Here is a 24,748-nt window from a genome sequence, read left to right as displayed (position 1 = left end):
CGGCGGGGTGCGCTCCCACTGCTCGGTCCCAGCGCCTGCCAACCTAGCAGTTCGAAAGCACCTCCGGGTGCAAGTAGATAAATAGGGACCGCTTACCAGCGGGAAGGTAAACGGCGTTTCCGTGTGCGGCTCTGGCTCGCCAGAGCAGCGATGTCACGCTGGCCACGTGACCCGGAAGTGTCTCCGGACAGCGCTGGCCCCTGGCCTCTTGAGTGAGATGGGCGCACAACCCCAGAGTCTGTCAAGACTGGCCCGTACGGGCAGGGGTACCTTTACCTTTACCTCCTTAGACCAAATCCACTACAGTGGTACCTCGGGTTAAGTACTTAATTCGTTCCGGTGGTCCATTCTTAACCTGAAACTGTTCTTAACCTGAAGTACCACTTTAGCTAATGGGGCCTCCTGCTGTTGCCGCGCCGCCGGAGCACAATTTCTGTACTCAACCTGAAGCAAAGTTCTCAAACTATTTCTGGATTAGCAGAATCTGTAAGCTGAAGTGTATGTAACCTGAAGCGTATGTAACCTGAGGTAAGACTGTACAGCATGCTGGATCTCTGAAATAATTGAAATACATTCTGTGGGCTACTACTGGATCATTTAGCTGGAAATGCCAGGCATGGAACCTGGGACCTTCTGCTATTGGCTATAGCCCTTCAACTGAGGCTCTTCCTCTATTCTTTCCATCTTTGCCAGTGACAAATCTTGTACAGCAAGTGGGATGCTTTGAGCCGATAATGAAATTATCTTCTCTGCACTTTGGAAAAATGGAAGCAATAGGTCTGTGCAAATAAGAAGATGTGCAGCAAGGAAGAAAGCACTTCTTCACACAGGTGGACTTATTCCAACAGGAAGTCTTGATGGCCACCAACATGGATGGCTTTCAAAAAAGATTAGACAAATTCATGGAGGATAAGGCTACCAGTGGCTATGAGCCATGATAGCTATGCTCTACCTCCATAGTCAGAAGCAGAAACACTTCTGAATACCACCTGATGGAGATGGCAGGAGGAAAGTGTCTCTTGTGCTCAGGTTTTACTTAAGGGTTTCCCCCGGGCATCCGGTTGGCCACTGTGAGAACAGGATACTGGACTAGATGGGCCATTGGCCTGATCCCGCAGGCTCCTCTTAAGAAACAATGTTAGGTCATGAGAAAGGATAGAACAATGAGTGCAACGAGTGCAACTCCTGAAAAGTAAATGAATATTTCTAAAGGGGGAACTATATGTGAATTGTCCAAATCGGGGGTGCAGCAAGAATGAAAATGGCTGCAGCTCAGGCCTATGAGATGGGTTCTAAGAGCTCACTTCCCCACCGTGCAATGGAGTTTTGCACAAGGTGGCATGTTCATCTCATCTTGCTGCTTGAAAGGGACCACCATGCATCATTCTTCCAGCAAACTTTTTTTTAAAAAAAAAATCTTGCTGGATGTGTGGTAGCCGCATCCCATAATGATGGCTCCCTTAAGATTTCAGTCCTTCTGAGGGGATTCCTCTGGAACGTGATTGCAAATAACTGCTTGCATTTAGTTTTTGAAGTGCCGATAAATGGGAATTCCTTTTACGTAGGGCTATGTGGCCGCACTGTTTCTTTAAAGCAACGCGGTTCAGCGGGGCAATGAAGAGATTATCTGATAGCTGAAGTTCAGGGATTTCAATTCAGTTATTTCTGCTGTGCAGATTTTGTAGTGCCTAAGCGCCCACGCATTCAGGAGAGACCATTCACAGCCCCCATCCCTTCGGATAGGAATCCATTACCACTTCAGCGGTAAGAAGGACAAGAAGCACAAGACAAGCCACTTTGAAGCTGAACCTCAGACCAATTAAACTGGCAAACTTGATTTTAAGCTCACCTAATCCCATGCATGGCCTAAATCATCTTAAATCGGAAGACTTTGATTTAGCGGGTTTGTGAATCAGGCTGTTAGGCTTCCAGTTGCGTGTAAGTGAGGGCAATGCTCCCCGGGAGATTTATGAGCAGAGAAAAATCTCCCCCTTTTCTTGACAATACGCTTGGAAGGAGAAAAAGGGTCCCTCCTCCTGCCTCTTTACCTAACACTCGGGGTTGCTTAAGCTTCCGAGTTTATCTGTTTTAAGTCCACTCTGTCTGTAGTGCAAGTCCCCAGCTTGTGTCACTGCTGTCGGGAGATAGATCTCTCTCCTTGATCAATATTTGCTCAACAAACAGCAGGGATAGGAGAGTTTGTTTAGAAGAATCATGTGCACACAAGGGTGAATGAATGCTCGGTAAAAAGTACTTCAGCTGTTTGCCTCTTTTTCCGTGCCTCCCCCGCCCCCAACAAACGCACGGGCTTCTCTCTTCGTTTCATACCACCCCAGTGTGACTTCACTAAGGTGGTCGGTACTAAAACAGTTTTAATAACCCTCACTGGAGAGGAGCCTGCATATTATGGCTTGTGTTGAGAAGAGTAGCCAAGAGACTGAGCTATAAACAGGGAAGCCCCCAGTTTGAATCCTGCCTCGGTCATAAAGGGCAGATTCACAGCACATTCAACACACATTTAAAACACACGGCTTCCCCCCAATGAATCCTGGGAACTGTAGTTCCCCCCTCACAATTACCAGCACCCTCAACAAACCACACTTCCCAGAATTATTTGGGGGAAGCCATGTGCTTTTAAAAGAATGATGTGGAGCTGCCCAAAGTCACTAGGCCGTTCTGCATGCTTCTCTCTTTTTTCAGCCGCAGCCTGAGGGACTTACCTCACAGGGTTGTTGTGTCAAGATTACAACTAGATGACGCCTGTGAAGCACTTTTGATACTTGGAAGTGCTCAGCAGATATCCGGTTATTTTATTATTCATTTGTTTTGAGAACAGCAACACTTACCTCTGTCACCCCTTGATATGCAGATTTTGGGTTTAATAATACCGACTTATCCTACATGGTTCTTGCTAAGATTTACTGGGGCATGGTAGTTTAAAAATACTTTATACATGTTAAATTATTATTCTTAAAAATTAAGTATTTATATTTGAAGGAATGCCCGTTTCACAGTATTCAAATTTCACTTTCTGGAAACCAGCAACTCATGATGCCTGACCTGGCTAAAATAAAATAACAAATTAGACATTATTTTATTTTATTAATTTTGGTGAGGACAACCATATGCATGTATGTGGAGGCTGTGTATGAAATTGTGCTGGTCATATCCCTGCAGGGTGTCTTAAATGACCTTGCAAATATATAGAGATATAGTCTGGTTTTTGTCCTTTAGAAAAAGATTCTCCAAGGACTCCCATTGATACCTCACACAAACCTTTCTAAAAAGGTGCTCAGGACCGGGTGTGTTACTGAGGGAAATGGCTTCCCTAGTTGTGGACCTGGCTTAAACCTTTCCAGGCTCAACATGGCACCTAGACACATGTGCTTCTATGCAAACAGAGGTCACTTCCCAGTAAATGTGTTTAAAATGAAGGTGCAACTCCCCTAAATACAGCTGTATCTAATTGCACTATATTTCTTCTATTTTAAAATAAATTCATTTGCAAAAACACTCTCTCACACACATTCCAAATTAATACTGTGAAACTCAGCCACTCTATCAGGAAACCATTGACCCCCAAAGGGACTTGCTTCTGAATAAACATGTATAGGATTGGACTGTTAGACTACAATCCTCTATCTCTCACCTGGGAAGGAAGCCTGGGTGGGACTTGCATTTGAGAAAATTTATGTAGCCTTAGACTGTGAAATGTTGCCTATTTTAGAAAATAAACAAATAAACCGCTTAAATTAAAGAAAGCCAGCCCTCTAAGCAGCATACATAAAAACCACATTATCTAGATCTTTTTAAATCTAAAGAGCTACACTCAAAAGTTAAGGACAGAAAAGAGCAGCTCTTTATTATCTACTCCAAAACAATTGAAGTGGCCACATGCAATTAGCTTTAAGGCATCCAAGTCTAGTTTTGCGTTTGTGCGTGTGTGTGTGTGTGTGTGTGCTTTTTCATTTTGTGAATCAGAGTTGTAAAAGCCATCTGAAATATTCATGCAGAATTGTCTGAGAAGCAGTTTCTGTTTTATTTACTGCACACTAGAACAGCCACAGTGGATTAGTTTGACAATACCCGTAACAAAAGCACAACAGCTGATGCGTGTGATGTTAGGAGGTGACAAAACAGTTAAAGTATGCTGCTGGCTACAGGCAAGCAGTCAGCAGATGCAGACAAAAGGGTTTGTGACAAGAATAACTCTCTCTCCAAGGCGAGCAGTCAAGAGTATCCAAAATACCAATACCCTTTTCTCCTTGACATTGTCTTCTTACAGTCAGCATTTTATTGCCCTTTTATAGTCAAAAAAACAAAATGCAGTTCCCCAGGAGATCAGTTTTGACATGACGGCGATCTTCATATCACCCTGACTTTTTCTTTCTTCTGAGTTTAATGACAATTAAATCTAGAGGGCAGCGCTAGTGGTGGTGGCGGCGAGTTTGAAAGTGCAGTGGGAAGGTCTCCTGCACAAGCTGTCCTCAGAATGCATAGCCACTGCACATTTCAGCAGAGGTTTCACACCACAACTGGTCCATAAAAGAGTGACATGTGGGTTTAAAAGAAAAATTGTGGGGGGGAGCATGTTAATAATCTTAAGGAGGCAAGCTCCACCGTTTAAGCGATAAAGCGTGTTAACTTTGTGAAACAAGTTCATTCTCCATAAAATTACAAAATTGCAAGCATCTTGGGGCACCAGTGAAAAGACAATAAAGGCACGAGTGCCTAAAAATAGGCACAGCATCAGCCCCCTTTCACAAAAAGAAAAAGCTTTGTTTGACAGTGAAAAAGTTTTAAGGGACTGAGTAACGATTCCCTGTACAAGATGATGTTTCTTTCAGGAGAGTGTGAAAAATCAGTTTCCAGAAGGGGAAAACAAGTGGGGAGCCTGGTGGAGAGAGGAGAGAGGAGGAAAGAAAGAAAGAGAAAGAAAGTGAAGGCGAGGCTGTCTTCCCTCTAACCTTTGTAATTCCCCTTCTATTCTCTATGACATTCATTCAGCTGCCAAGCATGTTTGGCAAAGGCTGGAGCCAGCCAGCACACTTCCAGTGACCGCTAACCTTGGTATGTCCTGACACTTATGATGAGTATCTGCAGGACACAGAAGGCAGGCAGGCTGCTATGTCAGGCTTTTATTATGTACTGCAGAGGCTGGGGACAGTCAGTTTAATAAAACAAATCATCCTTGAAGGTAAAGCAACTGGGAAGAGGAGAAGGAGGGGGGCAGAGGGGGAGGAGGGGGAGAAAGTCTTTGCTGCACAGGCAAAAAATAAAAATAAAGAAATAACAAGAAAACAACTGTCGGCAGTGAAGGCTCAGTGCCAGCCTGTGGAACATCATAAGCACACACACACCCCAAACTCTCACCCTGTGTGCCCTAATTTTAAGTAGGAGACACTGTTTATTTTTTGGCAAACCAGGGAAATGTAACCCTTTGCTGCTTGATTCATTGTGGGTTCCCCATGTTGAGTATGATGTCAGTGAAATTCTGTGCCAGTTTACACTCTTTGTTCCAAACCTGGTGACTTAAAACGGAAATTCTACTTCAGTTCGATAAATTTAGCAGGGCAGCCACTGGATAAGTATCTGAGCACATCAAATTGTTGAAGTGAAACCCTTTTTTCCCCTCTGGAAAAAAAACGGCATTCAGAACACATTTGAAAACTTTTCCCTACAGCGGCTCCAAAGCCCTGTGAGGTTTAAGAGACAGAATGGCTCGAAAAGTTACGTTTTGTTAGGAAAAGAAGAACAAGGTAGCTTCGGGCCGATTCATGCAACTAGTTTTAGGAAAAGTGAAAATTACACATTTTCATGATTTTTGACTTTTCTTTATCATTTTTATTTGGCAGCTTATATCCCACTCCTCTTCGCGAAGCAAAGTCAAAGCAGCTTGCAAAATATAATATATCAAAACAAATGTAATATCATATACATGACTGATACTGTTTTGTTTTTGGTAAGAACACTTAACACAATGTGATGAGCGGGTCTTGTGAAGCCTCTGGCAAAGTGTTCAGGGAGACAACCTAGAACAGTTTCAAATAGTGCAATGAATTTTATACAGGATGTGGCAAGTCAGATTTTGGAGAGACTCTCGTATCTTAAAGACTAGTTGATAACTTTATAAGAAAGTAAAGTTAAAGGTAAAGGGACCCCTGACCATTAGGTCCAGTCGTGGCCAACTCTGGGGTTGCGGCGCTCATCTCGCTTTACTGGCCGAGGGAGCTGGCGTACAGCTTCCAGGTCATGTGGCTAGCATGACCAAGCCGCTTCTGGCGAACCAGAGCAGTGCACAGAAACACTGTTTATCTTCCCGCTGGAGCAGTACCTATTTATCTACTTGCACTTTGACGTGCTTTCGAACTGCTAGGTTGGCAGGAGCAGGGACCGAGCAACAGGAGCTCACCCCGTCGCGGGGATTTGAACTGCCGACCTTCTGATCGGCAAAGTCCTAGGCTCTGTGGTTTAACCCACAGCGCCACCCGCGTCCCTTTTATAAGAAAGTAAGAAAAGCTTTACTCCGGTTTGTTTGGTTCCATGTAAGGTTGGAAAGAGAAGCTCCATAGCTCATTGGTGGAACATCTGCTTTATATGCAGAAGGTCCCAGGATCAATCGTCAGCCTCTGGACTGCAAGATACTCCTCCCTGCAGTCCTAGGAAAGTGGACAATATGAAGCAATATTGAGTGTATAATATGAAGCAATATGAACCACTGGCCTGACCAGCAGAAGGCAGCTTTCTAAATTCCCACTCTCCCCCTTTTATTAGCAAGTGTTTTCACTCATTTGTGTGTCGTTTCAATTGGTTTGCTCTCTGATTGCCTCCATGCGCACCCCTTGAGGTATGTCATAAGATGACCGACAAGTAGGGATTAAGAGAGCCAGTTTCTCTGCCTTGTAGCAGTGGAGTAGACTGTGTGGCACGTAGCCTGAGAGCCCTAGTATTCCGTATCAAAATGGTAGAGTCAGATGGGCGTTTTATCTAGCTGCAGATGCAAGCAAGTAGTCCTAACCAATGGCCTTATAGGAAATGGCAGGTTCCCATTGTACAGCAAACGGTATATCCAGACTGTACAATGAATGGAATATGGCTACTCCAAGTATTATTATTAAGCATTTCTATAGAACATGTGTGTGTTCAAAGCACTTTGCTTGCATTAACTTGTTGTAAGCTTGCCTGTAACCCTGTAATGTTGATTAGCACTCTTATCTCCATGTTGGCGATTAGGTGGTCTAAGGAAGTGAGAGAGTGTTTCTACCCCACCCTTCCTTGTAGAAGCAAAGGGCAGCCTAACAATAGAAAAATAAAACAGCAATATCAGTATTTATAGTTTAAAAAACATATCAAATCCTATGGTGCTGTCTTGCAGCAGCAGAGCACTATACCAGAACTGCACTCAGTCCAAAGGTCTGGGTAAATAGAAATGTCAGCTGCCTACCCACAATGCTGTACCAATTCTCATGTCAGGGTGTACCTTTACATTGATTCTGCACATGGAAGTCTAGTTATGCATACAAATCTGGCTTCCTGGATTGTGTTTCCATTGCTGGTTGACATTTCTACCCAAACCATCCATGTGGGGTTTTTTTTGGATGGCGGAGGGAAAAATAACACTCAGCATTTAAATAATGCTCATGAGCTGGGATGAGGAACTGGTGGCCCTCCAGATTTGGTTGGACTTCAACAGCCAGCATGAACCATGGTCAGCAACGATGGGACATCATCCAATGATACGCAGAAGGCCACAGATTTCCCCTTAAGAGGATTCAAAGCACTTCATTTTATGAGATGCAGCTCCTGTAATAAACGAACAAGTAAGCAGGGCCTTTACTAGGCAACCCATCTCCTCCCTCCTCGTGAGAAAATAGTGCATCTTAAGTGGGACTTGGATGATTTGTAAGACTGGATGATAGGCAATTGCTGAACCAGTTCATATGTTCACAGATAACCATTATCAGTGCACACTGGCCAGGATGTTCCATCTTTCGCTTATTCAACACTCCCTAAATAATCAGTAGTTTTTCACCAGTACTTTCACTGCTGGTTTCTCTGCCATGTTGTAGACATATATAGCCATTTGTCCCTGGGATCTGCTGGTTACGTGGAGCAATGTGTGGCTTCTTTTCTGAGACAACCGTGTCTAAGTCTGAAGTCCACCACCTAGCTCCCCCTCTCAGCATTGTCTTTCCTCCTGGCGAATGTCAAGTATTATTACTTGATTGACTGCAGCCACCTGATGCTAGGAAAATGTTCTGGGTTCATACTAGGGATTGTTGTTGAGTCTATAAAAAGAAATCTGGACGGGGGTCTTATTTGTCACTGAGGCATTGTTTCTGCAGATGTTTCTGCTGGAGAGATGTTCAATCAGTTAGGTGTAAAGACGTACTTAGTAGGTCATCATCACTTAGGGTCAGGCAAAAGCTACCCCCAGACACATGCAATTAGCACAGCTGACTGCTTAATTGCCCACTTGGAGAGAAAAAATATCTATCTAGCCACCCATCCATTTAAACAATTAGATGCTTTGCCTCAGAATGTGCAGTTCTCTTAAGAAAATATTGTACTCTTCGTGATTGGGAATGGGGGGGGGTCAGCTACAACTGAGGTGGGAGGAGTGCTTAATTTCAAAAGATAGTCTCTCAGGCTCAAAACAAGCCTGGGAGCTGCATCTCCTGACCTGGAAATTTTGACATACTGGTTGTGGTTAGTCAGTGGTGAGGGAAAGGCATTCTGCATAGGCCCAGAAGCTCTTTTTTGTTAAAAAGAAATAGCAAAATCCATCTAATTCACATGGTATGGAAAACAGGTCGCAGAGCTTAGCTCTGCTGAGCCCTGGCTCAAGCTAAACCCTGGCTATTAGGAGAATATGCAACACAAAGGAATAAGCTAAGGCTCCCTGGCATGAAGAAGCAAGCTGGATGGACAATAAAAATAGACCAGGTCTGGAATGGCTGAAGACTGTTGTAAAACCTTTGGAACCATAGGGTAGGCAGCAACTCATTTTGCAAATCTTTCCTCAGAACGAAGGAGGGGAGTTTGTAAGGAACTCAGCTTTTGGCAAATTTACCTATAAAAGCTGTTACTGCTTGATATTTTCTCAAGCTATTTGCAGTCCCGAGGTACCTCCCTAGCTCCCATATATGCATCATATGTTTCAGTCAACTCTGACGTTGTCCTTTCTGGTTTTTTATCTGATTTTATTTACAGCAGGAGTGGGGAATAGTTTTCAGCCCCAGGACCATATTCCCTATGGGGCACCCTTCCACCGGCGGGCAGGGCGAAAGGCAAAAGTGGGCGCAGCAATGAATGTAAATTTTATCTTTGCACAGTAGGTTTTACACACACACACACACACACACACACACACACACACACACACACCTACCTCTCTGTCTTCCATCCAGGCACGCAAGAGGCGTTACCAGAGTTCAAGGACACTTTCCACCCAGGCAAAAGTACTCAGGGAACATCTGAAGCAAGGCCAGGGAGAGTCGTTGCCTGGAGAGTTGAGTGTGTGGCTGGGGAGAATCTCGTGAGGCTTGGAGGGTAACATTTGGCCCCAGACCTGTTTTTTTTACAGCACTGTGTTGTTCTTTTAGAGATGAAGCAACTCAAGCTGCATAGATTAATCTAAAACTGAGAGTACCGTAGCGGCCATGAAATCGGGCAGCTTTATTTTTTCGTGTCGTATGAGTTACTTTGAATTTCATCTGGAGCTTGAATCACTTCATCTGTTTCAAAGAGAAGCTGTAGGAGCTCTTAATCATCTGCTATAATTGAATAATCTGGGGTCATCTCCAAACCTGGCTACCTTACTGTTCACCTCTCATCAAGTTAACAGTGAGAGTCCACAGACCCTTGAAGGGCCCTGCTGTTTACACTTCACATAGCATCCATTTATTCCTGCCCTCTGTTTCCTACTGTTCTAGCGGTTCCTGTAAGCAGCAGCGGCTGGCGTGCAGGGGAGAGGCGGTGCTTACCTGACCTCCTGACAGCTGAGCTGCTGCTGCTTACCAGGAGGGAGAGGGGCAAGGCGGCAGGGAGGCTGGCGCAGTGAAAACCCTCCAGCAGAGTCAATCCAGCCCTGTCAGTGCGTTTGCATCATGCTGACCTCCCCACTGCCTTGGCCCTCCCCTTCTCCCTCCTGGTTAAGCACTAGTGACTTGGCTTTTAGGAATTAAAGTGAGCATTGCCGCCCACAACACCATCGACTACAGACTTTATGTGGCCCTGTACCCAATCACTATCACATTTGTTGGTTTGTCACATCCTCTGAATAACCTCTAGCAAACTATTCCTGGCATCCTTTGAATGGATTAATGAATAAAATCAAAAAAAATTAATTTGCTTACCGAAAATGGTGTCTGTGCATGCGTGGGCATATGTGCACTGAAATATCAAAATTCTTTAGGAACACTTGGGAAAGTGTTATTTGGCTCTGCAACCTTTGTCATTTCTCTTTCCCATTGTTTCCCTCCAACATGTTGAGTGAAAGTTATTGCAAAGTATCCATTCAGCTTTTCTTCATTTGGAGCTCTCTCTTTTTTTACACACATTTGTTCTGTAGGAGTTTTCCTGTGAAACGCCCTGAGACCTCCAGGTTTGGATGCTATGTAAATTCAACAAAGAAACAATTAAATAGGCGTTCCATATATTCTCTGGAATGATGTCCCGTCTCTGTGGTGATACTGGTTTGCTTGTTCATTTGCTTGTCTAGCATGGCCTTCTCCAAGTTACCACATGCTTCAGACTGCTGTTCACATCAGCCCAAGCCTTTACGGCCAGTGGGTTGATGGGAGTTGTAGTCTAGCAACATCTGGATGGGGACAGGTTGTGGAAGGCTACTGGCAAAGGGCTGGGTGCAACAAAGAGCTGTAAGACTCATCACCACACCACAATCCCTGCCAATCAAGACTAGACATTGATGGGCTGGCATAGTGTAAGGCGGTTTCATACCGCATATGGGGAAGCACCATCACAGCTCAGTGCTAGAGCATCTACTGTACCTTGCATGCAGAAGGTCTCAAGTTCAATATCTGGTATCTCCAGTTAGAAAATAACCCTGCCTGAAAACCTAGAGAACCACTACCAGTTTGTGTAGACCAGTTTTCTTCAGCCCTAGGTCCCTGCCCTGATGTTGTTAGACAACATCATCCCATCATCCATGACCATGGACTAGATTGGCTAGGGATTGTGGGAGTTGTAGTCCATCAATATCTGAGGACCCAAGGTTGAAGATCACTGGTGTAGACAACATTGAAGTAGATAGACCAATGATCCAGCAGGGTATTAGGCAGCTTCCTGGAACTGGGATGGGGAATCTGTGACCTCCATATGTTCGACTCCAACTCCCACCAGCCGCAGCTAGAATGGCCAGTAGTTAGGGGTCATGGGAGTTGTAGTTCATCCACATTTGGAGACCACAGCTTCTTCATCCCTGCCATAGTAAGTTCCCTTGCCTTTTTATGCCACCCTTGACTCCATTTCTTTTTTTATGAGGGCACTTAAGTTCTCTTTTCTAATCTGTAGCACAACTCTGAAGGGGAAAATGTCTGTTGTTTTTGAATACTTAACCAAACCTACAGAAAAATATTTGACTTTATTTATCAAATATTTGTTATCTTTCCATAACATTTGGCAAATACCTCCCACCCTCCCCAAACTCCCAGCCCTCCATAATCAGATTTGGACAATAACAAGAGCTGTCATTTTCAAGGGAAGGATTCCTAGAACTATACAGCCTCTGATTGTAGACCCCTACAAACACCAGCATCAGATAGTTAGCATATTTAGTGTTTATATGACTAAAGAGTCAAACACAGCGGTGTGTTGTCGAACTATTTTTCCCTAGAAAAGACAGACATTTTTTTCAATCCTGAATATTGAATGCCCCCCCCCCCCCGTCTCTCTTTGCATATCACGCCTTCAGTATTATGAGTCAATATGCCATTTGCAAATGACACTCAGTGTTTGGGTCCAAATTCCACCCTCTAGCGCATGCAAGCGACTCCCACTGACTTCAGCAGCAGCTGATCACATGTCTGCCTCATGGCAAAACCTGGCTCCTAGATCACTGCTGTGTCATCTGCTACAACGGGCGAGAAAGCTTTCGGCGCTTTGTTACAGGAGGAGACGTTTAAGGTCTTCTGTATAAAGTGTGAAGAAGGTGGATGAACTCCTTTAAGAGCAGCTGGGAGCAAAGGGTTTTGTTAGCTGGATCTGAAAATACAGATAGTCAGTGGTCCACGTCTTCAGGAAAGTTGTTTGAGTTGTTTGAGAGAAATGCTTGAGCTGAACATAAAAGTTTGGCTTAATCAGGTCAAAACTATCCATCTCGCTCACTGACCAGATGACACACCGGCCTGGCAATTGTTTATGCCCCCATCAACCACGCAAGATCTCACCAATTTTGATTAAAGGAAATAAATCTAGATTAGACCCTGATCTAGGGTGGACACAGAGAGGTTTAAGCACCCTAATGAGGATGCAAATTGTCCCCTCCCAGATGTATCATCTGCTGAGCAGAGAGGGACAGTACAGTGGTACCTCAGGTTAAGCACTTAATTCGTTCAGGAGGTCCGTTCTTAACCTGAAACTGTTCTTAACCTGAAGCACCACTTTAGCTAATGGGGCCTCCCGCTGTTGCTGCCCGATTTCTGTTCTCATCCTGAAGCAAAGTTCTTAACCCGAGGTACCACTGTAATCCCCTTCCTCAGCTCTTTTGCACAGACTATCATCAGAGGAGGGGCGGAGGGAGGGAAGCTGTGTGCCTTTGGCCACTCCCACTGCTGGTATGTGCAGTCCCAGGTCTTCAGAAGCTTTGCTGACAAGAGTTGCATTGTAAGTGGCCACTCGCATGCGATGGGCATGGCAAAGTGGGCTTGAATCTGCATTAAACAATACCGTAAGAGTTTCTTGTCCATGCAACTCGACAGCGCTACAGCCTCTTGGCTGCATAGGTTCAACTTGCAAAACAAATGAATGAAAAGGAGATGATTTAGAGGAAGTTGCCTTCATGACAAGGGCACTTTTCTCCAACCCACAGTTGCAGAAGATGCTGGAAGCTGCCTGTCCGTGTGCAAAATGATTTCCAATACGTCAGATAGACTGAGTTGTCATTTAGAAACCGAATAGGTCAGAAAGAACCTGGGTCCGTGGTCACAACACAGACACACACCAAAAGCATAAGGGTGCGTTTTTATCTGAACACTCATGTTGAATGAGGGCTATAATGTCTGAGTGCAAGAAAATGTTATGGGAGCACAACAAACAAAGCAACTTCTCAACCAGGCCATTGGAAGGGAGCTTGACTAGGTGCTCCTTTTAAAACAGCTAAACATCATTATTAGATACCCTTATTTCTTTGCTGGGCTTTCAGAATTAGCTGGGACTAGAACAACAATAACAAAATATATTTATACATACATCTTTGTTGCCCTAGCCATTCTGGGCAGCTTCCAACATAATATATAAAGAAACAATCACCACAGAACACAACAGAACATCACACATTAAAAGACTCCCGATACAGGGCTGCCTTCAGACGTCTATGGAAGGTCGTATAATTATTTATCTCTCTGCCATTTGATGGGAGGGCGTTCCACAGGACAAATAATAATAAAATATTAATTGAGTCTGCTGGAATTAAGAAGCAACGTTATTTTCAGCACGTGCTAAATTCTCAGAGAAAACAGGAAGAAACACATCAATATTTGGGCAAAAAGCCCCTGCAGATCTTCAATAACTGTGTATTATTGCTCTTTGTATTTTTTTTTTTACTCTTTCCATTGCCTTCTGCTAATTATATCTTATAAATCCAGCACCCACTAAACCCAGATGTTCATATTTTAATACCTACATTCTGTGGTTCAACTTTGCAAAGCTAGCTAACACATGTTTTAAAAGTTATTACTATTGTACTATATATAACAGCCTTGCCTAAGAGAATAGAGGTCTGCCGCATTTAGAAAATGCAGGTGCTATGTAAGCTCCCTTTTGAAAGCAAGAACTTAGCTCAGTTTCCTTTGAAGACCCAGAGACTTGAAACTGAAAACTTTTATTAATGCCATTGTCTCCTTGTATCAGCAGGTTCCAGAGAGATTCCTGGAAGTGGCTCAGATCACATTACGAGAGTTTTTCAATGCCATTATCGCAGGCAAAGATGTTGATCCTTCCTGGAAGAAGGCCATATACAAGGTCATCTGTAAGCTGGACAGTGAAGTTCCTGAGATTTTCAAATCCCCAAACTGCCTCCAAGAGCTTCTCCATGAGTAGAGATTTCAACCACTATTTATGAATGTATAAAAAATTAGCAGACCCCATTTTTGATGCCCATGTTGTGCATGTGAGTGCGTGTGTGTGTACGTGTGTCTATATTAATTTCATATATATATATATATATATATATATATATATATATATATATGGAATCAAATAAGAATCCACCATGATTATTTTTATTTGATAAGTAACAAGTTGATAATTATTTTAACTCCAAGTTTTGTTTTACTTTTGCCCATGATTTTTAATATTTGGAAGGGGAAACATTTGGGTTACTTTTCTTTTTCAGGGAGAAGAATGTTTTGAAGTGTGTGCAAGCCTGTTTTAGTAAGTTTAGGGCATTACATTTTGCTACAAAGTGGCATTTTGTCTTAGAAAGACAAATGTCGCAATCCTACAGTGATGTTTTCTTCGTTTGTACGAAGCTCACAATTCTAGAGAGGCATTTACAAGCATAGAGCTTTCTAAATTTTCGCTCAACTGTTCATTGAAGGCGGTAGATTTTTTGTGTTATAGTTTAGAAGACATATAAACAACCCTTTCAGTTACTTAAACGTCAAAGGCAGTATCTATCCACACCAGTCTTCAAGCTTTTCTCTTACAAGAACAACATATGCCCCCCAAATCATTTTGCCCCGTTTTCCAGTGCCCCTAGATGCTGCTGCAGCCATGTGCATCTTCTGCCATATACCCTACTGCAATGTTCTTCAACCTTCTGTCCCCAGATAGCGTAAGGTCATAAAAACATAGAATTGGAAGGGACAACATTCATCATTGGACAACAGTTCTCATCAGCCACAGCCATTAGCCAATGGTTAGGGAAGATGGGAGTTGTAGTCCAACAACATCTGAAGACTCAAGATTGAAGAAAACTTCTCTACTGCAGTGATTTCCCCATCTTGTCCATCCCTTCAGTAAGGTAGGGAATGGAGAGGAAGAGTTTCTGTGAACCCACTGCAGGCCTGAAAAGGTTCTATTTTGGATTGGACCAAGATTCCAGCAAGGTTCGGGTCCAAACAGATTAGGGAGATGGAGTTAGAACCCCAAATTCCAGTGCCGAGAGTTTTGCTCACTTTTGGGCTTTGCTCCCACCACTGTTCACCTAAATCTTGCCACCACCACCACCCAACTGCATTTCAAACAAAGCAATACTGCACAAAACTTAAAGTAAATTAAGGCAAGGGGTTTTGGTATTATCGAAGAGGCTATACACAGCATTCTAGGAGTGATTTTAAGTGTCGTAATAATATGGTCCGCTTATAAAAGCAGTAGTATTTCACTCTCCGTAGAGCAAAAAACAAACTCTTGCATTGCTCTCAGCCATAGCTGAGCATTTTTAAGTCCCATTATTTCACCAGTAAATATTGTGGTAACTCTCTCCTGTGGGAATCGGTGTGCCTTTAAGGTTACAATCCTATGCACACATACTCGGGGAGGTATGTGCCATGGAACCTAGAACTTACTTCTGAATAGTTGTTGTTAGGATTAATCCGCTTTATTAAGGTGTCCTTTCCCTTTACCACACTGAACGGTCAGGTTTCCCCCCACATTCTGGGAGCCATCTTTATCAAAATACTTTCCTCTGTCCCAACCAGACACTCGAGTGGTGTATATATTTGACATTTCACATTTTTACCTGAAAAGCAATGTTTGAAATTACCCTTTCATCTGAGAAACACTGTAACATACCTTTGCTTTATTCTAAAAATTAATTGCTGAAGAAGCAAAAAAAGAAAAATGTAAAGCAAAGCAAAACAAAAAGATACGTCGGATCAAAGTACAAGAAAGCTTGTATTTTTCTGGCTGGGGTTGATGGAGCTGACATGTGGAGGGCACCAGATCAGAGAAAAATGGCACAGAGACATTTAAGACATTTTTTTGTTTAAAGGAATAAACACAGCACAATACACAGAGAGAACACAACTCTAGCAAAAATGGGCTATTCCAACTTTCAATGAACCCAGCGGGAACTTAAGTGGTTAACGGTGTTTTCTCACTTCCTTGGAGTTGAACAGGCTTCAGTGCCTCTGGGTTTGTTGCCTATAAATCATGGAGAAACTTCCTCCCTGTCTTTGGGGCTAGGGAAGCAGAAGCTAGCCACTTTTATTATTTCCTCAATCGTAAGTGATTCATTAACACGGAAGTAAACCTGATCAAACCACTTCTCTTCTACAACAAAAGTAAGCGGCATAAAATAAAATAAAAAGCATAGTGCTTACCAGAATGGGGCTTACCAGTGCTTGCCTGTCACTTCTCATCAAGAGAACTTTCCCCTTTTTACCACCATCTTGCGTTGAAGAGCCACATGCATCAATGCGAGTCCCGGCTGCAGACAAATATGATTTCACCAAGGCCAAACGAGACATGATTCTTCCTTGTAACACCCAATGGAAATGGCCACCATATGCCCCTCTGTAATATCTACTATACATCACTATATGCAGCCCATAATGTTCTATGCTTGTCCACCTGCATGGGGCAGGAAGATACTACAATAGCCAATTGCTTTATGTTGTTGCTGTGAGGAGATAGACACATGGCGGCCGTTTTTGGCGCCGAGTGGATAAAACAATATGGGTCTGAATATAAGCCGTCCCCAAATCTAGCCACTCCCTATATGGATTTGTTAAATCAAGGTATCTCTAGCTATAAGAGCACAATCGTAGACTGTATTCAGGTTTATACAAGCCAGATTTTGGGGAGGAGCAGGAGAGCGTGGCCTAGATTCAGACCACTGCAGCACTTAGCGGATATAGTTGGCCCTGATTTTTGACATTTACTGAAACAGAATTCATATTTTAAAGCAGCCACAGATGGAATTTCTCCACAAGGTGACCAAAATAAGTTTACCTTAGAGTGGAAAATTAGTAATAGGAGTTGAATGAATACAACTGCAGTGAATTGATACAATAACCAGCTTTTTTCTTAAAAGCTCGCTGTTAGTTTTAAATGCTTTCTTCAGTGGTCTCCTTTTTACTTTGGGCATTTTTGCAAAGGTGTAGTGTCTGGTAATGTTTTCTTATATTCTATGGCACTATGTATTTGTCGTTTCTCTGTTGTCTTTTGTACAGATGCAGTAAGAATTTATTGTTATCTGGGCTAGCAGTTTTCCTTATCCACCCCTTACTGGCAATTTGATACAGATTTCATACCAGTTAGCCAAGGTATCTTTTTTATAGCTTAGCAATTTAAATTTTTTTAAAGGACCCTACCTTTTACTCCATTTCTTGAACTTCATTTTTTTTCTTATTAAACAATTGTCTTTTGAGTTTGAAGAGTGAAAGCTTACCCCATGCAACATTATATATATTTTGAAAAAGCTGACCTAGTCATTGCGAAGATGCTTCATTTACAAATACTGCTTGAAGAGACAGAAATGGATGAAAGTAGTAGTCAGTGAAAGCCTTAAAAACCTGCTGATTAAAAACAAGCAAACTAGGACACCAGGACCACAATCTAGCGACCCTCTTCCACATGCAATAACAGAATTTATCCATGCTGACTACCCATTTTCTTGGTGCAAGACTTTTGCACAATAATACAAGCAAATAGATTCAGGCAACATATACTACAAGCAAAGCCCAATGGGTCTTTTCATATGTAACATCCCTGGCCCAGTAAACCATGGCTTTTTAAACTAGGAACATGGCTCTCCCCTTGCATGTCATCCTTAGCATTTCAATCCTGGTTTGTTTAAAAACTACTTCCCAATCGTATCCAAACTTGGGAGCTGTGATACCAGTTTATTACCAGGATCTTAAACTGCAGTTTGATCCACATTCAAGAACCTGGCTAGTAACCTGACATCAAACCACAGTTCCCTGTTTCGGACATGAGCCATAGTTTATAGAGCCCAGGATATAAGTGCCAAGCAGGTGCACAAAGTGAGGAAGCAAGGGCAGAGCTTTCTGGCTTGGCACTTGTTCCTATCTTCATAAACTATGGTCTATTGAATGTCTGAACTGCGCCTAATTGTACATAAGCTTCTTTTTTCACTTGCCACTCTGTGGGTTGCAGCCCCTACTGTTATTTTCAGATGTGATTTGTGTCTATGCAGTGTAGGTGATTTAGCCAATACCATGGGATAAAGGACCACCAATTAGTTGTAGTATGCTTTGCACTCAAAGCAAGCCATGCTGCTTCCAGACTTCCTCTAAAGTACTTAGTACAGTTTTGCTTTTTGCATCCGTACAGTTGACAGCATAATTGCCACTCTTTTAATTTGTGCACGATGGGCAGACCATTAGGACATTTGTATATGTCGGATTTTGCTGACGATCTCCTGCAACCCCACGTTCAGGAGGTTTGTTCCTGTTCCAAGCACCGCTGGCCTAGATGTGCTTAGTGACATTGGAGGCAGAGCTACTGCCATGCCCAAATAATGACTGCAGCTCTAGATTTCTGCATTGGCAAGTACCTCTTGCTTGAAGTACTTACTGCTGCGCTTTCTGCCCTGCTGTGCCATCGCTGCTCAGAACATCTCAATATTCTTCTTCATTGAGTATTGGGACTATTCCATTTCTGATTTAGGAAACATTTCTGCTGAAGCTTTCTGGAAATGTAGAGGAGGCCTTCAAGAGCTATTTCCCCCCCTTATGCTATCACAAGAACAATTTACCATTAGGCTGTGCATATACTTAACTTTATTAATTGGGGAGGGGACCCATTTTTGTAGCGATCGTTTACATACAGAGTCTGCTGTTTCATTGGCCAGTTTCACATATAATCCTAAGCTAAACCATGGCTAAGCGTGAACGTGCAAGTGAGGAAAAATCATAGTCTCTTCACGCCTCTCCTGGTCCTGCTACTGTCATGTTATGACATGGTTTAGTTTTGTGTTATGTCTGAACTCAGGCTAATGGTTTGTCTTGCTCCAGACAAACCACAAGCTGTAGCCATGGTTTGTTCTTGGCTTACGGAGGGAGACTCAGCTTTAGACATAATGTTAAACCAAACCATGTTTTACTTTTGGGTAGTGCAGGATTGAAGCAGCCACACTTTACATCTGAGTATTGACACAATTGTTCACATTTGCTAAGCTATGTTTTGCCTTTGCATTATGTATGAACTCAGCCACTTAGAAACATAAAAAAACCCACAACTACCATACTAAAGCCATACTTCACATATAATATATATAAGAAGCACTTCTAGAAACATTTTCCTTATACGTGTTTTTGTTTTCGCTGTTAATTGTTAGCATTACTGGTTTTGTGCGATTATCACTACTATAATTATTATTGACTGAAAATGTGATTATTTGAATTTGGTTGAACACTACAGCTTGGGGCATTATTTTATTTATTTATTTATATGTAGCATACATCAAATCACTAGTGAATGACACACAAGAATGCTAAGGAAGGAAAAACAGGCAAGTCTTGATCTGATACATTGACATATACAATTCAACTAGATTTATGGTGACTTCATTGCATTATATAGCCATATTGCCTTTGTGCCTTCCAAGGCACATAAAATAAAATAGAAAGCATCAATCTTTGCTGTACTTCAAGTAGTCTTCATCATCATTGCTCTTTAGTATTCCATATATATATATATATATATATATATATATATATGCAGGTTTTGGTGTCCTCGGGTGTCTTCCCGTGTAAAAGTTGGGGTGTCTAGGCGACGTTTCGACGAGGTCTCACTCGTCATCTTCAATGAAGATGACGAGTGAGACCTCGTCGAAACGTCGCCTAGACACCCCAACTTTTACACGGGAAGACACCCGAGGACACCAAAACCTGCATTCCTGTACCCGTGAAAATCTACGAAAGCATATATATATATATATATATAATCTGACCCTGATCCTACAGATGTCCATTGCCATGGAAGTCTTTTGTGCAGAAGGGGTTTCCCCCTACTGTGCTGTCCATTATAATCCCATTATGAAGAAAGCAAGAATGCAGTTGAGGCAGCTGCCTCTGCCATGCCCCAAATAATGGTTTTGTAGGTGAGCTACTCCTTCTCCAGATATACAGGGTATAGCAGTACTGGCTGGAATATATTCCTGGGGAGCAGACCTGAGTGAAGACCATCGCTCACCCCAAACTCAGCTAAGCTTACCAGACGTCCCCGTTTCCCGGGGACAGTCCCCAGATTTACAAATCAGTCCCCTGACAAAATCCATCTATTTAGTAAGAAGTTGAAAAGTGTCACCGGGTTCATTGAAAAAAATCTGGTAACCTTAGGTTATGCCCAACCATGCCCAACCAACCAACCAGCATCCCACCAATAAAAACTGGGAGAATTCAGTTCCCAGTTGCAGGAGAGCCATTGCCTTCGCAACCTCTGCAAAACTGACATGAGCTTGTAGTGCAGATATGCTTTTGCCATTACAATGTGTCTTTTGCGGCAGCTTTGCCTAGTGGTAGCAGTTGCTGGTGTCGTATTGCCATAGCTGTCAACTTTTTCCTTTTTTTAAAGGAAATTCCCTTATTCCGAATAGGATTCCTCACAAGAAAAGGGAAAAGTTGACAGCTATGTGTATTGCTGACCCTGCGCTGCTGAGCCTGGGATGTCAGCAAACTACCGCTGGCGTGGCATGGAGCAGGGCCCGCAATAATCACACACCCCTCTCTTACCCAGACACGCAGACACACACACACACCAGCTGCCCTGCCGTTTCTGAGCAAAACTGTGCATCCGATTGGGTCATCAGGCTGCTTTTGTTGTGGTAAAGAAAGGTTTACATGGGGAAAGAAGTTCAAAAATAGATGAGATCCAACACTGGCCCTTCCACCTCCCCGAGCTGTGTAGACAAAGGTGAGGTTATAGTGAGTGCCTAGACCTTACATTCACCAGCAGAAGGATTAGGGAACAACAACACGACAAAAATCCTTCAAATCACCACTTTTTCCTTCCCTTCACAAGTACAACTGTTCTTGTGCCTTCTGTGGCTTAACAATTTTCATCTTTTTGAACCTTTTCCTGCCCCTTTCCTCACAGCCGCAATAAGCTAGGTTCTTTTCTCCCACCCTCTCCCACCCCGTTTTTTCAGCTGTTTGACATGATGTTGATAGCTATGCATATTTTGTGTCTTTTTAAAGAAAAAAAATTTAAAAAGCAGGAGACTAAGTTTTTGAAGAAGAGAATTTTTAGAACAGTTTGATAATGCAAATTATTTTTTTCTCAGTCCTTTGGGCGGCATTCAATTTTGGAAAAAAACAACAAAATCTTGTAGAAAGCCAACTTTTTTGTAATAGTGGTGCAGATCTTGTGTTTTCTTAGCCTAATAAAAAGTAGTATAGAAGCAATATTTCATACGTAATATATATATGTGTATACATATACATACATATATACCCACATATACATACGATAATATATATATAGATATATATATATGTATATAAGCTTATACACACACAATATGCATGTGAAGTGAAAAGCTTACCTTTTTCCAATGTAGATTAAGAACCTATTTTAGACATTTGTTATGTTTTGTGAGAAGAATGTTCTATTTGAAACTATGAAACATTTAATTCTTACTGTATCTCTGGTTGTGTAATGGGAGCGCTTCACATTAAATGGTTTTTAAAAAGTGAAAGATATTAGAATGTAGTAATTATTTAATGAAGTGTTCGCCCATATAATCCTGAGGTTTGCTTTTGTGCCTCTGAGTATTATTTAATTTAAAGTGTTTTAAGTTTGCAGAATCATTGTTACTGTACCAGGTATGTGGGTGAACATCTATAGCTGAGGGGAACTTTTATAAAGCAATGTATATATTCAGCTTGATGGCTTTTCTCAAATAAAAGGCACATGATTTTAATAACTACACTCTGAGAACATCTGTTAAATTTATAAGAAACGCTGCAGTAACTGTATAGATAGTTGAAAGCATTCTTTAAAACCCAGCTCAATACTTTTTAAAAGAGCTCTCTCTCTCTCTCTCTCTCTCTCTCTCTCTCTCTCTCTCTCTCTCACTCTCTCTCTCTCTCTCTCTCATCATGTGTCCAGGACATGAGTGATTCAGTTTCTGTAAAATTACTGAATTCCCCCCCCCTTCCCATGTGCACAAAATAATTTATTGGCAAAGGGTTCCCTCCCTCCAGGTTAATAGTAACTAAGAAATAAAAGATTTTGTGGCTTTAAATATAGGACTTTCACCAGCAGAACAGAAAGATATAAATATATATAAATATATATAAATAAATAAATATAAATATATATAAGAAGTGGTTTGCAAACCCCCTCAAATGAGCATTGTACATGAAAATGAATCAAAAATTAAAAAAAATAAATCCTCCTCTATTTGTCATGTGTGTTATATAGTAATTATTGATGTTCTAGTGCAAAGACTTCTTTTGGGTATCTCTTCTGTGTTTTGACATTTTTTGATAAGCATTGTTTTCAAAAAGCTCCCCTTTCAAGAATGTAACTGATTTATATGAGTAAGCAGTTACTGTATTGCACTTAAATGTTCTGTTGAAGGAAATGCAATTTTTGTTTTTCTGTGGAACTGTTGGTTGTAAAAAAACACACAAAACAAAAAAAAAAACCATTGAAAATGCTCATATTTTCAGCTGGGATTAAAAAAAAAAGCTGGTGTTTAACTTTTGTGTCTTCTTAGGAATAGGTCTGTTTCGAAGTAGGAAAAGTGGTGATTTCAGGCATTTTTCTTGTTTTCCTTTTGCCATCTGAGACCCTCAGTTTATGTTCTCAGCTGTCATCAGAAATATTAAAAATTGTACAAGATATATACAGTCAAATCTGGATGAGACTGAACCTTGAATTCTAGCCCGCGTATGTATGGCCTGGACTTTCACAAGGCATTAATAACAGTATAACACTGTATGTCAGACTTTCTTCAGCCTGGTGTCCTTCAGGTACAGATGGACTTCAGTTCCCATCAGCCCCGCCAATGGCTAGGAATGATGGGATTTGTAATCCAGTTACACTTGGAGGGCACCAAATTGAGGTATGCTGCTGTAGGTTTTGACGCACACACAAACACACATTCGTTTAGTGAGAAGATATTTGGCCATATAGATCTGGACGAAAGACTCAGAGAAATATATTTATTTATCTGGAAGAATCAAAGGTTAAGGCATAAACTTCTCTTGTCCCAGCTACTTCTCATATGTATATAGTTAGGAAAGTGACAAAAACACTGCCTTTATATTATTTAGCAATATGTTGTAAATAGCATTATTAAACTTTTTTTTGTAATAAAGACCCTTTAATTTGAACTTAGTACAATAACTGAATTAATAAAGTCAATTTTTGAATTTTTTTTAAATTTATTTTTTAGCTAGAGGCAATTTCAACTGTGGAATTTTCTTTTTGTTTGTTTGTTGATGTTGTTGTCTATTGTTCTGAAGACTTTGCATAATTTATTGGTTTAATTTATCCTAATTTATTTGATGGTGTACAATTTTGTATTGCCAAGGATGTACTGTAATATTAATTGATGATGTGATAAAACATGAAGACTCCCCTGTCTGTATGGAGGGAAAAAAGGTGCAGTAGACAATTGATTTTTGGGGGCAGGGAATTACAATTCTAGCTTGGCAGCTACTAAATTGAAAAGAAATCAGGAAAAAAAATGTTTTTGGGGGTTGGGGGGGTTGGGGTGGGGAGGGAGGGAATCTTATTTTGTGTGTTTTAAGCTTTTGTATACTCTCCAGACCTTTACCTTTTTGCTTTGTACCACTTAAAGGATACAGTAGTTCAATTGCCTTGTGTGCCTTCCATCTTCTCTGAACTGAATGTATGTGCAGTATATATGCAAGCTTGTGCAAAATAAAATATAAATTACAAGCTCATTGCCATGGTTTATATTTCTTTCTAAAAAAAAAGCCTCTCCTCTGGTGTGCCAAAGGCTGAACCACTGATAGCAAGGTATTCTACAGAACACACACAGCACACTTTTTTCTTTTTTTCTGTTGGGGAATCAAAAAAGTCCCCCAACATGTCGTTGAGAAGCTTCAGAAGCCAGGAGTGTTAGTGGGGATAGGGAAGGGGAAAGTTTGCAACTATCTTACTTTTAAAAGACAGCTGAAGTTTTTAATGTTTAATGATTTATTGTGTTTCGGTTGGGAGCCATCCAGAGTGGCTGGGGAAACCCAGCCAGATGGGCGGGGTATAAATAATTATTATTATTATTATTATTATTATTATTATTATTATTATTATTTTCCTGGACTGTGTGAACCTGTCTTGTAGGATAGGAGGCTCTGGCTTTCTTCATTCTAACTCTGTCACTACCCATCAACACTGACTTCATATTCATTATCTCAATAATCCTTATGAACTGTCCCGTATGGTGGATCAGTGTTACTATTCTCCCTATTGCAGATTTAGGGCTGAGGGCACAGGTTGCAGTCTCAGAGAATAGTCACTTGCCTGAGAGATTAAAATAGTCGATATCATAATACCTTTATACAAATCTGTTGTCCCACCGGTTTTGGATTTGTGAACAATTAATTTTTCGATGTGTTTTGGT

General features: G+C 41.7%; 2 protein-coding genes across 2 annotated transcripts in view; one reads left to right on the top strand and one right to left on the bottom strand.

Moving 5' to 3' along the window:
- The window catches only part of PROX1 (prospero homeobox 1), a 73,836-nt gene extending 56,282 nt beyond the window's left edge, over window positions 1-17,554 (top strand). Inside the window, exon 5 of the mRNA XM_083733303.1 lies at window positions 14,095-17,554. Coding sequence (XP_083589429.1) covers window positions 14,095-14,280 — 186 coding nt within the window. The 3' untranslated portion in view covers window positions 14,281-17,554. The remainder of the gene's footprint in view (window positions 1-14,094) is intronic.
- The window catches only part of PTPN14 (protein tyrosine phosphatase non-receptor type 14), a 461,328-nt gene that overhangs the window by 145,960 nt on the left and 290,620 nt on the right, over window positions 1-24,748 (bottom strand). The gene's annotated exons all lie outside the window — the stretch shown is intronic.

The sequence above is a fragment of the Podarcis gaigeae genome (assembly GCF_964106915.1).
Source record: "Podarcis gaigeae genome assembly, chromosome: 3".
In the NCBI taxonomy this organism is placed as follows: Eukaryota; Metazoa; Chordata; class Lepidosauria; order Squamata; family Lacertidae; genus Podarcis; species Podarcis gaigeae.
The sequence above is the reverse complement of the archived record's forward strand: the minus strand, read 5'-3'. Positions and strand labels throughout refer to the sequence as shown.